This window comes from Eleutherodactylus coqui, chromosome 1 (genome assembly GCF_035609145.1).
Source record: "Eleutherodactylus coqui strain aEleCoq1 chromosome 1, aEleCoq1.hap1, whole genome shotgun sequence".
In the NCBI taxonomy this organism is placed as follows: domain Eukaryota; kingdom Metazoa; phylum Chordata; class Amphibia; order Anura; family Eleutherodactylidae; genus Eleutherodactylus; species Eleutherodactylus coqui.
The window spans coordinates 430,070,911-430,086,707 of NC_089837.1; the positions used below are offsets into that span (position 1 = coordinate 430,070,911).

Here is a 15,797-nt window from a genome sequence, read left to right on the forward strand (position 1 = left end):
GGGTTTACGTTTTGATACCTTATTGAAATATACCCTACATATACCTTGCATAAATACACCAACGCATGTCAGATTTTCTGTTATAATAAACTGCACATCAGCTATTTTCACTTTGAAGTGAAACGGTCTGAAGGTTAGCTTGTGTGTGAATGAGTCTAAGGCCGGTTTCACAGGGGCGAAAAAAATTGTGTGATTTTCTCGTGATGCGACAGTGCTACAAAACCCATGTATGTGAAGCCCATGCTTCCCAATAGGTTCCTTGACATTAACGATGTTCCGTAGACTGCTACATTGCGAGAAAAGAAAATTGCGGGTTGCTGAATATTGCCGCGTTTTGCGAGGTTTTGTAGTTCATGTTTCCCTATGGAGCCTTCCTTTCTGTTGCATCACACGAAAACGCGTTTTCGTGCGATGCAATGCAACTTTTACAGTAGGAAATCCTACTGTAAAAGCCCTAAAATAATCCCAAACTGGATTAAAAAAAATAATAATAAAAAATACAATCACTTAACCACCGCTGTCCACTCCGCCGCACATCTTCTCTGCAGGTCCTCAGCACACTTGCTTGTAGTTTTCCCTCCTCAGTGCTTCTTAATCAGAGGTTCAAAATCCCCGCCTCCAGGAAGTGCTGGCTGTGATTGGTTCTCGAGCACTGCGGCTCTGCCAATCACTGCAGCACTCGATGAACCAATCACAGCCATTGCATTGAATGACTGTGATTGGCTCATCAAGCAGTGGCTCTGATTGGATGGGCGGCGGCACTCGAGAACCAATTACAGCCAGCACTTCCTAGAGGCAGGGATTTTGAACCTCTGACCAGGAAGCGTTGAGGGAAAACTACAAGTGTGCTAGATATGCAGTGAGAGCTCACCAGAATAAGATAGGTGGCACAAATGATCAATCAGCTGCTAAATGCTGTATTCTAAGAGGGCTGGACAACTCGCAGCTCTGAATGAATATTCACGAGCAACCAATTATTTCTACAGTATATTAAGAACTTCAAGACTTCTGGAATGTAAATTAGTGGAAGAAATTGACAGCCACGTCGTGTAGAATATACTTATAATAGAATTCTATACAGACTGCATCTAAGACAGATTGAAGGAGTATTTTGGGCCGAGACACACTTTAATAGAATCACTGACATGACCAGACCTTTTTAAATGCATACACTAAAGTATAGAAAAAACTAACTTCCAGTAAAGGTTGAAGCTAGAAGTGACATTTAGTTTGCAGAGGCGTTAGTGGGGCTGTATGTTGTCAATGCATTGTAGATTATTTACACCAACACAGAACGAAGCTTCATGAAATGTCAGCCGACATATACAGTTCACCCTGAGAAGTAGTATGGAAGACATGGCATCATGTTAAATGTCATTATACAGATAGTAGCACAGGCGGCTAGCTAACATAATGAGCATTTAAGCCTAAAATAAAATATTGGTAAGAAGGAACAAGGTGTTATTTCTTGTTATATCGTTAAAATTCTAATCAGCGGTTTCTTAGAAAGATTGTTCACGTTTCCTATAGAAAAGATCTTTCATCAGACAAAAATTTCACAGGCGGCCAATTATTTTTTCAGTTGATAACGGTCTATAATCAGAATGCTAAAATGATTGATCATGGTTATATTGCACCCGATGAATGATTGTTTTGGTTGAAATCATCTATTTTCCTAAACTTCATAGCAATATGCATGGGAATCTTTAGTGTTTCACACAATATAATGCAGACGTTGTGCTTCCTACTCAAAAATAATGTCCCTTTTGTTCACACACATTGTAATAACAGCCAATGTTGTACCTGTGATTGGTCACAGGGCTCAGCCAATCACAGGCAGCGCTCAGCTGTCATTCAATGAATGGCTAACCGCTGCCCATGATTGGCTTAAATCCCTGCCTGCTGAAAGAACTTCATTACACTGCTGAGGACAGAGCAGAGAAGACGCGCCGAGTCTCTGACAGCGCCGGAGAGGTGAGTATTTTTTTTAAAATTATGTATGCTTCTATTTAAAGCCCTTCCCTGAAAATCACTGCAGGACTTACCGGCAGACCATTGCTTTCAATGGGGCCGCCGGCAGTAGCTGCGGCCCCATTGAAATCAATGCCGCACGGACTGCATTTACACTTGTTTATTAACACGCATGTGGGCGCGCTGGTTTTGTGCGAACCTATGTATGTACCAGCACACGCTCGTGTGAATAAGTCTTAAGTATGCATTTTATATACACACACACAAAAATATACATCCGGTAAATCGTGAAACTGGATGCAAGTCTACTTAATGTTCTCGGCAATAAAGATTTAACATGACTCCTCATTCCTCAAGAACTCCTTCTATAATGAACAAAGTACTCATTACAATAGCTTAATTTAACTATGGTGAATAATGCATCTCTTGAACCTTCCGTAAAACTTCAAACCGCTGATTAGGTCGCATTTTACTCAATGTTTAGTTGCTGTCAGTTGGATAACCTCACTGAATTGTCCTTTTGAGAATACAGTAAATTGGCGGAGGCCCTTGGTTTACTTGCATTATCTAGTTACAGAATTATATGTTACATTCTTCTGGGATGACTAATAATTCTTATTAAAGCAAGTCTTATTTGCTGCTATTCAGAGTTACTTTGACAATATCTCCAATAAGCTCTCTTAAAAGAATAATTCTATCTGCAAAACTACTTCTGCAATCTAACAACAATGAAATAACTAAGACCCCATTTACACTGACAGATGACAAACTATCGTTTGAGCAACTTTTAAGCGATCATCATTGCATAGTCTATAGTAGCTAAGTAGATACTTCAGAGCTATGCAGGCGGAGCGGGACATCGCCTCTATCACTCGGCGAACAATACAGCTGTTCTTCATAAGCAAACAGCTGCATTGTTCTTCGCGATTACAGCTCGCGTCCTGCAGTGAACTACCAGCGCAACACGAACTGAAAGATTCTTATCAGCGCTACAGACTCTGATAACAGCCTGCTCCGCTGATAAGAGTTCATCACTTAATTCAAGAAAACTAGAATTGAACGATGAATGACTCATGCACGAAAACTGCATGATGTCCATGCATTTAGACGCAATGGTTATCACTCAAAAGACTGCTTTGAGCGAATTTTGAGCGAGAATCGTTGTGTCTAAATGGGCCTTTACACCATGCTGCTGGATAAGAACTGCTCAACTTCCCACTTCTGTATATTCTGATGGTTTATGATATTCCCTGTCCAAATGTCCTAAAAGCTTATATGTACATTAGGTAAGTTAGAGTACAGAGGTGCAAAGTGAAATGCTTTGGCAGAACCGGCCAGCCCATGTTGAGAAAATTTTGAGAAAATGTGGTGAATCACCAGGGGCTCTAGTAGGTGGTCCCATTACAATCAGCTGATCATCATGGTGGCAATACATGTAACAGGCTCAATATCTATGATTTCTGGTACTGACATGTTGGGAGTATTTCCTAAAATAACAAACTCGTGTGTGACTCGTTTAAACCTTACATAGTATGTTACTATATCAGGTCTGGTTTTGAATTAAGGTGTTGAGTCTGGTGTCTGAAATTACTTGGGGGGCTGGAGTCTGAATTTATTTGGCAATAGGGTGAAGATGCCTTGACAGTAGCTCTGTAGTCATCAGGAGAAGCCATCAAGGTGGTTTGGGATGAATGGAGGTGAAAGTAAAAGAAAATAACTACAATTAGGAATCCTTTACACTGGCGAGGACAATATTGGGGAGTGAATCACGACCAGATATCACCCTTGCCATGTGAAACCTGTGGATGTGAGGTATTTTCACAGGAAAACAGGTTTGCTTTACTGCGGGGATGAAGGAATCCCCCGATACGGCTTTCACTTTCACCTCCATTCATCCCAAACCCCCTTGATAGCTTCTCCTGATAAAAAACAAAGGGCTATATCTCAGAAAGTTTGGACACGCTGCGATTTTTCTCTCTGCATAGCATTGCAATGCAATGCAGTGCCATACAGGAAAACATTGTTAATATGAATGAACGCATTCCAAAGAATGGGTTTCATATTTATGCGAGATTTGTGTGTCTTGCAATGCACAAATCTCGCACAATTTTCTCGCCATTGTGAAGGCACCCTTAGAGAACGCGAGTCACTTAATTTATAGAGGTCTGCCAACTTTTCTGAAGGGTCTGTTTTAGTAAATACTTATATGCATGCTGAAATAAGAATTCTGAAGCCTCTTTCATTAGAACTCTGTGTTGTGGTATTTCTAGGTTATTCAGCTTGGATGAATATATGATGAAAGTCTGGCCTGTGTGGAAACCTTTTGTGATGCAGCTGATTAATTTTACCTACAGTGTATGGAGTAACAGTCACAGCACAAAACAATACACTGAGTTGTAATCAATCTTGAGGGCTGCAGATGTCACTCGATTCGATAATTTAACATAAGTAATACAATCTAAGATATCAATTGGGTGTTGCCATTCTCTTGGTCACTATATTGCACTGCTACACAGACTGATACTATAAGTGAATTGGACTCTATTAGACTATGTGAGAAAAGGACTTTTGACGAACAGAATGATAACATCCAGTTGTCAATGTATTCATATATTTCCAGGAGGAATAACAGAGGAATGGCACAATGCAGAATTAAAAGATGCTCCAGAATAGTTAATTGGAAATACATGCATTCAATGCAAAAGGAAAGACCAGCTCATCTGGGTGTAACAGTAGTCCTGTGCATGGAAAAGTCCCAGAGCAGAACTACATAGATCCAGAGCGAACAAATTGTAGAACTCCAGCACTAGGAACATTGTACATTAAAATCTTTATTGAACACTTACATTAACCCCTAAGAACCAGGCTGTTTTGTGCCGTCCATACACCAAAAGGTGGTCAGCAGCATAAATGGCAATAACCCATAGAGGTGAGGGAATCAAAATTACTACTTGTCTGCTCGCCACAAAAACGAGGTTGATAACCTCCAAACAATACTATAGAGAAAAACAAAAATGTGGCAGCTACAGATGCAAGTGAAAAAAGTAAAGTTTATTATAAAGCTAATGCAGCAACATTTCAAGTATTGACTGGTCTTTTTTGTTTTGCTCTGGAGGCTGTTTTGTAACTTAAGGAATTTTAAGGAATTTTTCGCATGTGGTGGTTTTACTGCCCTTTTTTTTCTTTAAGCTACCACAATTATTTTTGCTGTGTTTTTCTCCATGACATATAGGGCTATTTTTTAAATATCTTTTTCATTTACTTTTTTCCTAGTTTTATTGGGGGTAAAAAGCTGAGAAAAAAGGTTGTTTTAAAATTCATAGTTTTTTTTATTCGTATATTTATGCTAAAATAAAGTATGGGAATGGGTTCCTCATTTTGTTTTGGACGTTTTGACATATAATATGTATGGTTTTAAATTACAGGGCACATATGGCGAATGTTTTCGTTGGCATCGACTTTGGGTCATTTTCTTTTTTTTGCATATTTTTTTATTTTATTCTTACGTCTGTAACTATATTTTTACCATCTATGTCCCCCATGACATCATATAAGACCTCTGTGGAACATGTTTTTTTTCCATTTGACATTTTTCCACTGTAGCTGGGGCATCCATAGGAGATATCCAGGTACAGGAGAAAATATCCCCCTATAGTGACAATAGGCACTAATAGAGCTGATCAGGGTCTGCTAGGACCCCGCAGCTCTGTTGTGCTAGGGAGTTCCGGGCTGTCACGTGACCACGGCTCACATTGTGGAAGTTACAATTTCACTTTTAGTACATAGCGCTGATTAAGTGCAGTTTTTTTGCACTCTTTATATATTTCAATTGTAGATCTGCTCCTGGGCCAAAAGATAAATTTTCAGAGTTTTATGTTTTTTTTAGTATTCTAAGGTTAGACCAATTAGGCCAATTTATTTATCTAAATATTGCATACATAAGTAGAGACCTAATAACACGGATCAATGATCGCTCAAACAACATTTTGAGTGACAGCTTTGAGCTATCATTTTGCATAAACTATTATGGAAGCTGTTGTGTTTATGTATCTTACAGTGTGCAGGACAGATCTATAGTAATCTACATATGCAGAACAGCCTCCGATATCAGAGAGCTGTCCTGCATAGTGTTAAGGCCTATTTACATGGAGCGATGATCGCTCAAACAACAGTTTAATTGACAGCTTTGAGCGATCATTTTTCATGAACTATTAAGTAGCTACTCAGCTACTTAATAGCTTATTAGCGTGAAAATGAAGGCTTTAGCTGAATGCAGTTAACAGCCGGAGGGCTCTTATCTGAATTCAGCTCCTTTGTTCTCTGAAGGGTTAAATAGCTGAAACAATGCTATCAACACTACCTGCGGAGAACTCAGCATGTGGTCCTGCTAAGACTGCACAATGATTTTTAGGCTGGCTAGAATTTAACGATCAACTAGCAGTGCATGAAAAGTGCACAATGGCCTCGCGTTTAGACGCAACGATTATCGCTCAAACGATCACTTTTGAGCAATCATCGCTCCGTGTAAATGGGCCTTAAGAAACATGTGTTGGATCTCGCCCAACATTGGAGCTATACAGAGAAATCTGAATGCCGTACGAGGTCTGATACTGGATTGGAAAGGGTTAACATGTCTTCATTTGCATATGGAAGTCTAATGCTATGCATCAAAGCTCTTTGCATTTTATGGTGCATTTTGTATCTTTTTACAGCTTTTTTTATATTGAAAGTCTTACTTGTTGCATATTTTGCATTGTTTGCTGTAAAAACTGTAACTGTTGATCCTTGGTCAAGCTTTCCTCTGTCCGTGCATGATGTCCTTTGTCTTGCTTCAGAAGGTCTACTTCATTCCTGTAAGCATCTAATTGCCAACGCAGACTGTCATTTTCTTCCTTTAATGCATATGCCTGGGCAGCTAGAGCTAAAATTGGAAGCAAAGATAGCAGGGTTTTAGCCAAGGGACTGAAAGGAAGAAATCCATTTCAAAACGTTCTTATTTGTGTTGGTCGAAATTCAATCCTTTTGTAAATATAACTCCAGATATCACTACAATGCCCTTCAATCATAGCTGATATTTGTTTTATATTAAACCAACACTTCTGGCAAAGACGAATAATACTAACCCACACTTAAGGAACCTCAAAGTATCAGAGCCTTTACTTGGTGTCAATGTGTTCTCTGAAAGTCTGTTTTGGTGGCGGTGATTACAATGTAGGCCACAGACATAACAAAAGAGTCAGTAAGTGGGCTGATTGCAGTAGTTGTCTTGACAAGGCACTCCTTTCTGACATTAGTTAGTACACTGATGTGGTTTATATCAGTGTCCTGAAGCTAAAGTCAGCAGCTTATGAGCACAAACTGATTTCTAAAAAGATGGGCTCTGGTGATGAGGCTGATACCCCTTTGAAAATCCTTATGGATTAGCCGATGTGGGGACAAGGACTTTATCTGGCCTTGGAGGACCTGGCACACCAATGCAGTAAACAAATGTCTAGCTGATTTGAATGGGTTTTATGTAATGCTTCATTTATCCTGTAGTGGTGCTAAAGGGAGTATTAAACGCTTGATGCTGGGTTCACCACAGATTGCAAATGAACTCTAAGGGTCTCAGCAACAGGACATCCTGTGATCAGCTTATTGTTAAGGGACCCTTCAAACAGATTGTCCAAAGTATGGGCCAAAAAACGACTTGTAGAGTAATAGTAAAAGCATTGTGGTTGGAGTTATGGCCTTCTTTCCTACAAGTGAAGCTTCTGTGGGCCAAGTTTATCAATACCGAGGCAGGAACAAACACTTAATGCTATGTAATAAACAATGGATTTTGATTTATGCCAGTGATATATTTACAGCATACCAGAGTTTTCAAAAATTTTTCAAGAGCAGCTCAATTCTTCATTGCCCACTACTTTTCAGTTTACTGAACCGAATTTGTAAATTTACCTATTTTTCTGCTGTCACTTATAGGTGGAGGGGGCTGTCCTAAGCCACCATTCTGCCATACTGTGCCTGTTGTAAATCACGATCCTGGCAATAAGTCTTCTTAAGTAATAGCAAGTTTATCGTTTAAACACACAACACACTAGAGCACAAATTGCTAAGTTCGACAAAGAGCGAAGGCAAATGGTTACATCATTTTGATATCACAGAATTCTTTTACCTTTTTCTTACATGAGGACTAATGTGTACCAGACCCCTGGTTGCTATGGGCTCCCTAACCCCATAAGGACACAGGATGTACATTTACATCCTGTGCGTTTGGGCTTCGTATGGTCGGGGATCGGGAGCCGATCTGGCTCGATGCAATGTGCTGCCAGCAACAACTGCAATCAGCGAGAACGTTAATTGTGGCTGTTAACCCTGCGAATCTTGCAGTTAGTTCTGTAAGTGGCATTTAAATCCCCCTGATTGCTTTTGCAGGGGTTCTGAACTGCCTCCAGGCACTGCCATGGTTGAATGCCTATCAATCCATGCCTGGGCTTTAATACCCAACAGTCATCCTTTGTAAAAGAGACTAACTATTGAGATAAGGATGCTCCTCTGCAGGGTAGATAATAGAGTAAAACATCATCAGGTCAGCAAGACTATCATGCACATTAGAACAAATATCTACTAAATAGATGCATCATGTCTGAACCTAACAGGACCCGAATCTCCTACAGTACCAGCTGGGACTTCCTCTATAACACTTCCCATGCTGCCTTGCATAGCCCTGCTCCAATCAGCTGCAAGGCAGCATCTGAATGTACACCCCTATGATGGATGAAGAGACTAGCAGTGTCACCGTGTCCCTGTTACTAGAGAAGCCAAATGCCTAACAAAAGGCAGTGGATTGCAAAGGATTGGCAGGCACTTCAAACTTGATTTTCAGTAGTATTACAAGATTGATGATATACACAATGGCTGTTAGATGAGCATAGGTTGTATGAAAACTTAGTGTCCATTTAATAAAGTGTTGCTAAATTTATGATTCAGAACCTCAATTTCAAGTTTTTATACTAAAATATTGCAGTAAAAAAAAAAACAAAAAAAAAAAAACAGGCTCCAGCACAGTTTTTTTAAATTGCGCTCCATGGTTGGAAGGCTTCTTCTTTTGCAGCCCAAACCAGCTACATATAATAAGAGTAGGGAAAGCATAAAGTACAGATTCCTGGTTTCCTCTTTTTTAATTCCCTTCTAGGTTTGGTTTTAAAAATTAGCTTTTAGGACAATTTTTATAGCTGTTATACCTATAGATATCTAATCCTTCTCCATCACAAAATAGAGCTACTGAAGTCTACAATAGACAGGGACCGTAGAATACAATCCAATTGCCAAAAAGAAAAAAACAAACTTGTTTCCTTAATGCTGCAGTGCATGAGGAGCCCAGACACAATCACAGAGCAGATATCTAGAGGTTACAGAACAAGCCATCAATGCATATGAAAGCTATATGATGTGTACGCTAGCCCTTTAACCAAACTTGTTACAAGTTTTCATGTGTACAGACAATAAGAACTTGAGATAAACTTTTATAAGATCCATCTGAGAACAAGTATTCTTCAATCTCTTTTATTCTGCTTTTTATATGATTGTTTTTCAGAACTATATTGTTTTTACAGCAGTCTGGATTTAAGAGAACCATTAAAAACGCGTGCTCGTGCAGACACTTTATCTTTTCTTAGTACCAATAGCTTTAAGGCAGTCACCAGTTGAAGGAGAAATATAATGACTAAAACTGTATAAAAATGTAAATGCTGATAAGAGAAAGGGTGGTGGTAACACAAGAACATTACCGCATTAGTAGCATTGAATGACACTTAAGTCATTTCCCTGGGATGCTCCATTTGGACTGTTTTCAATTTAAAATGACATTTTTATTACCATAACTGATAGCAGGTGTTTGTGAGAAAATCGATTAGTATGCAGGGATGGAAATTACTTCTCCCAAATGAATTGCGCAGTCTGTAATATAGGATGAAAACTGAGTGGAAAAGTGCAAAAGGCCATAAAACATGTCCCGGCGACATTATACATATGAATTACTTTGGTTAGGAAAAACATATAGGAAATTGTGGTGTCATTTCCAGGGATTGGGCTTCTTGCACTGTTATTTAGCTACTGATTATTTTCGCGCCTTCCATCATTTTATAATACAATCTTGTGTTCCTTGGAAGGAGAGAGAATGCCATTATGAGGAACAGATGTTCACAAAAGAAATACACTCGCTTCTTCTCACATTCTTTTCTTGAACAATGCCTCTGATTTCAATTTTGGATGAAGTAATCTCTTTTTTATGATGAAACACTGCAGAAAAAAATATGACCTAATAATTGATTGGTGATGGAGTCCAAACTTACTTAGTCCCAGAACTAATCTATTCTGAAGCCAAGAACATTTAACAAACCGCTCACTGTGTCTGTATCTACAATATAGAATGTTATTTCAAAAACTAGGACACTGGGCTCTTACCTGACTATACGGGCTCACTCAAACAAGCGGACTTAGCTAGCGCAATAAGCGGGTATTTTTTGCACGCGTAATATGCAGTGCTAAAAGCCTTAGGCCTCATGTCCACGGGGAAAATCGGGCCCGCTACGGATTCTACATGTAGAATCTGCAGCGGGTCCCTCCTGCCCCGCGGACATGAGCGCTGAAAATAAGAATAAATGACAATAAACTCACCTCCCATCCGCTCCGTTTCTTCTCTTCGCGGCGGCGTCATCTTCTCTCGTCGCGGCCGGATCTTCATTCTTCGGCTCGGCGGATGTGCATGACGACGTCGGTGACGTGCCCCGCGCATGCGCCGGGCCGAAGCAAAATGATCCGGCCGCGGCTGAGAGAGGATGGCGCGGCGCCGAAGAGAAGAACCGGAGCGGGTAAGTAAAATGTGATTTTTGTGTCCCGCGGATCCGGACGGCTTCCATAGGCTTCAATAGAAGCCCGCGGGAGCCGTCCCCGCGGGAGACCCGCATGAAAATGGAGCATGGTCCAGATTTTTTCATGCTCCATTTTTTTTTAAATCACTTTTATTGACGATCCGCGGGTATTTATCTACCCGCGGGTGGTCAATGCATCTCTATGGGGTGCGGATCCGCGCGCGGGAGAAGAGTTAAAATCCGCTGCGGATTTTAATTCTTCTTTTCCCCGTGGACATGAGCCCTAATGGTTTACATTGGGCCATTCAGACCTGCGTTTTTCACATGTACGTATTACACATGTGAAAAAACACAGCATGTCCTATTTTGGCACATAAAACGCACCATTATGACTAGAGATGAGCGAACGTACTCATCCGAGCTTGATACTCGTTCGAGTATTAGCGTGTTCGAGATGCTCGTTACTAGAGGCGAGTACCATGCGATGTTCGAGTTACTTTCACTTTCATCTCTGAGACGTTAGCGTGCTTTTCTGGCCAATAGAAAGACAGGGAAGGCATTACAACTTCCCCCTGCAACGTTCAAGCCCTATACCACCCCCCTGCAGTGAGTGGCTGGCGAGATCAGGTGTCACCCGAGTATATAAATCGGCCCCTCCCGCGGCTCGCCACAGATGAATTCTGACAGAGATCAGGGAAAGTGCTGCTGGTGCCGGAGCTGCTATAGGGAGAGCGTTAGGAGTTATTTTAGGCTTCAAGAACCCCAACGGTCCTTCTTAGGGCCACATCTGACCGTGTGCAGTACTGCTGAGGCTGCTTTTAGCAGTGTTGCACAAATTTTTTTTTTTGTATATCGGCCGTGCAGAGCATTGCATCCGCAATCTGCAGTCATTGTACAGAGTATAGGGGCAGTACTGGTGAGGCAGGGAAAGAGATATTCAGGCTATATAGGCAGTGGGCTTTTACCAAAAAATTGGGGAAAAATACTATATTTGGGCTGCCTGTGATCGTCTTCAGTTTACTGCGTGTCTGCTGGGGGTAGTAGTCCTAATTAATACGCAGCTAAGCATTACAGCAGGCTTGCGCAAAATTGTTTCCTGGATCTGCTGTCACTGTTACATGATCGCCGTCAGAGTATACATAATATTACACGCTGCCTACAGTATCTATCTGCTGGGGGTAGTAGTCCTAATTAATACGCAGCTAAGCGTTACAGCAGGCTTGCGCAAAATTGTTTCCTAGATCTGCTGTCTCTGTTACATGATCGCCGTCATCCCGCCAGAGGGAAAGAGCATACATAATATTATACGCTGCCTACAGTATCTATCTGCTGGGGGTAGTAGTCCTAATTAATACGCAGCTAAGCGTTACAGCAGGCTTGCGCAAAATTGTTTCCTGGCTCTGCTGTGCGTTCCGTAAGGGAAGTCAGCCTCCAACCACAGGCCAATAAGTGGCACATTTAATTACAGCGTTCTGTTTCTGCACTACTGGTAATACAGCATGCTGAGGGGTAGGGGTAGGCCTAGAGGACGTGGACGCGGGCGAGGACGCGGAGGCCCAAGTCAGGGTGTGGGCACAGGCCGAGCTCCTGATCCAGGTGTATCGCAGCCGACTGCTGCGGGATTAGGAGAGAGGCACGTTTCTGGCAACCCCAAAGTCATCTCACAATTAATGGGTCCACGCGGTAGACCTTTATTAGAAAATGAGCAGTGTGAGCAGGTCCTGTCGTGGATGGCAGAAAGTGCATCCAACAATCTAGCGACCACCCAGAGTTCTACGCCGTCCACTGCTGCAACTCTGAATCCTCTGGCTGCTGCTCCTCCTTCCTCCCAGCCTCCTCACTCCATTACAATGACACATTCTGAGGAGCAGGCAGACTCCCAGGAACTGTTCTCGGGCCCCTGCCCAGAATGGGCAGCAATGGTTCCGAATCCTCTCCCACTGGAGGAGTTTGTCGCGACCGATGCCCAACCTTTGGAAAGTTCCCGGGGTCCGGGGGATGAGGCTGGGGACTTCCGGCAACTGTCTCAAGACCTTTCAGTGGGTGAGGAGGACGATGACAATGAGACACAGTTGTCTATCACTCAGGTAGTAGTAATTGGAGTAAGTACGAGGGAGGAGCGCACAGAGGATTCGGAGGAAGAGCAGCAGGACGATGAGGTGACTGACCCCACCTGGTTTGCTACGCCTACTGAGGACAGGTCTTCAGAGGGGGAGGCAAGTACAGCAGTAGGGCAGGTTGGAAGAGGCAGTGCGATGGCCAGGGGTAGAGGCAGGGCCAGACCAAATAATCCACCAACTGTTTCCCAAAGCGCCCCCTCGCGCCATGCCACCCTGCAGAGGCCGAAGTGCTCAAAGGTCTGGCAGTTTTTCACTGAGAGTGCAGATGACCGACGAACAGTGGTGTGCAACCTTTGTCGCGCCAAGATCAGCCGGGGAGCCACCACCACCAGCCTCACCACCACCAGCATGCGCAGACATATGATGGCCAAGCACCCCACAAGGTGGGACGAAGGCCGTTCACCGCCTCCGGTTTGCACCACTGCCTCTCCCCCTGTGCCCCAACCTGCCACTGAGATCCAACCCCCCTCTCAGGACACAGGCACTACCGTCTCCTGGCCTGCACCCACACCCTCACCTCCGCTGTGCTCGGCCCCATCCACCAATGTCTGTCAGCGCACCATCCAGCCGTCGCTAGCGCAAGTGTTGGAGCGCAAGCGCAAGTACGCCGCCACGCACCCGCACGCTCAAGCGTTAAACGTGCACATAGACAAATTTATTCAGCCTGGAGATGCTGCCGTATAGGGTTGTGGAAACGGAGGCTTTCAAACGTATGATGGCGGCGGCGGCGGCCCCGCGCTACTCAGTTCCCAGTCGCCACTACTTTTCCCGATGTGCCGTCTCCCGCAACATTGTACGCGCCCTCACCAATGTGGTTACTGCCAAGGTCCACTTAACAACAGACACGTGGACAAGCACAGGCGGGCAGGGCCACTATATCTCCCTGACGGCACATTGGGTGAATTTAGTGGAGGCTGGGACAGAGTCAGAGCCTGGGACCGCTCACGTCCTACCCACCCCCAGAATTGCGGGCCCCAGCTCGGTGGTGGTATCTGCGGTGGTGTATGCTTCCTCCACTAAACCACCCTCCTCCTCCTACGCAACCTCTGTCTCGCAATCAAGATGTGTCAGCAGCAGCACATCGCCAGCAGTCGGTGTCGCGCGGCACGGCAGCACAGCGGTGGGCAAGCGTCAGCAGGCCGTGCTGTAGCTACTCAGCTTAGGAGAGAAGAGGCCCACGGCCCACGAACTGCTGCAGGGTCTGACAGAGTAGACCGACCGCTGGCTTGCTCCGCTGAGCCTCCAACCGGGCATGGTCGTGTGTGACAACGGCCGTAACCTGGTGGCGGCTCTGCAGCTTGGCAGCCCCACGCACGTGCCATGCCTGGCCCACGTCTTTAATTTGGTGGTTCAACGCTTTCTGAAAAGCTACCCACGCTTGTCAGACCTGCTTTGAAAGGTGCGCCGGCTCTGCGCACATTTCCGCAAGTCCCACACGGACGCTGCCACCCTGCAACATCGGTTTCATCTGCCAGTGCACCGACTGCTGTGCGACGTGCCCACACGGTGGAACTCTACGCTCCACATGTTGGTCAGGCTCTATGAGCAGCGTAGAGCTATAGTGGAATACCAACTCCAACATGGGCGGCGCAGTGGAAGTCAGCCTCCTCAATTCTTTACAGAAGAGCGGGCCTGGTTGGCAGACATCTGCCAGGTCCTTCGAAACTTTGAGGAGTCTACCCAGATGGTGAGCGGCGATGCTGCAATCATTAGTGTCACCATTCCTCTGCTATGCCTCTTGAGAAGTTCCCTGCAAAGCATAAAGGCAGACGCTTTGCGCTCGGAAACAGAGGCGGGGGAAGACAGTATGTCGCTGGATAGTCAGAGCACCCTCCTGTCTATATCTCAGCGCGTTGCGGAGGAGGAGGAGGAGCATGAGGAGGATGAGGAGGAGGGGGAAGAGACAGCTTGGCCCACTGCTGAGGGTACCCATGCTGCTTGCCTGTCATCCTTTCAGCGTGTATGGCCTGAGGAGGAGGAGGAGGAGGAGGAGGAGGAGGATCCTGAAAGTGATCTTCCGAGTGAGGACAGCCATGTGTTGCGTACAGGTACCCTGGCACACATGGCTGACTTCATGTTAGGATGCCTTTCTCGTGACCCTCGCGTTACACGCATTCTGGCCACTACGGATTACTGGGTGTACACACTGCTCGACCCACGGTATAAGGAGAACCTTTGCACTCTCATACCCGAAGAGGAAAGGGGTTCGAGAGTGATGCTATACCACAGGACCCTGGCGGACAAACTGATGGTAACATTCCCATCCGACAGCGCTAGTGGCCGAAGGCGCAGTTCCGAGGGCCAGGTAGGAGGGGAAGCGCAGAGATCAGGCAGCATGTACAGCACAGGCAGGGGAACACTTTCTAAGGCCTTTGACAGCTTTCTGGCTCCCCAGCAAGACTGTGTCACCGCTCCCCTGTCAAGGCTGAGTCGGCGGAAGCACTGTAAAAGGATGGTGAGGGAGTACGTAGCCGATCGCATGACCGTCCTCCGTGACGCCTCTGCCCCCTACAACTACTGGGTGTCGAAGCTGGACATGTGGCCTGAACTCGCGCTGTAGGCCCTGGAGGTGCTTGCTTGTCCTGCGGCTAGCGTCTTGTCAGAGAGGGTGTTTAGTGCGGCTGGGGGAATCATCACAGATAAGCGTACCCGCCTGTCAACCGACAGTGCCGACAGGCTTACACTCATCAAGATGAACAAAGCTTGGATTTCCCCAGACTGCTCTTCTCCACCAGCAGACAGCAGCGATACCTAAACAATACGTAGGCTGCACTCGCGGATGGAAGCATTGTTCTCTATCACCATCAAAAACGTGGACCTTTTAGCTTCATTAATCTGTGTATAATATTCA

General features: G+C 44.5%; 1 protein-coding gene across 7 annotated transcripts in view; it reads right to left on the minus strand.

The window, feature by feature from the left end:
* Positions 1-15,797, minus strand: part of ENOX1 (ecto-NOX disulfide-thiol exchanger 1) — a 550,861-nt gene that overhangs the window by 51,547 nt on the left and 483,517 nt on the right. For all 7 annotated transcript variants that reach the window (XM_066581809.1, XM_066581791.1, XM_066581817.1 and 4 more), the window contains one exon: positions 6,708-6,892. In XM_066581809.1, the coding sequence (XP_066437906.1) occupies positions 6,708-6,892 (185 nt within the window). The remainder of the gene's footprint in view (positions 1-6,707; positions 6,893-15,797) is intronic.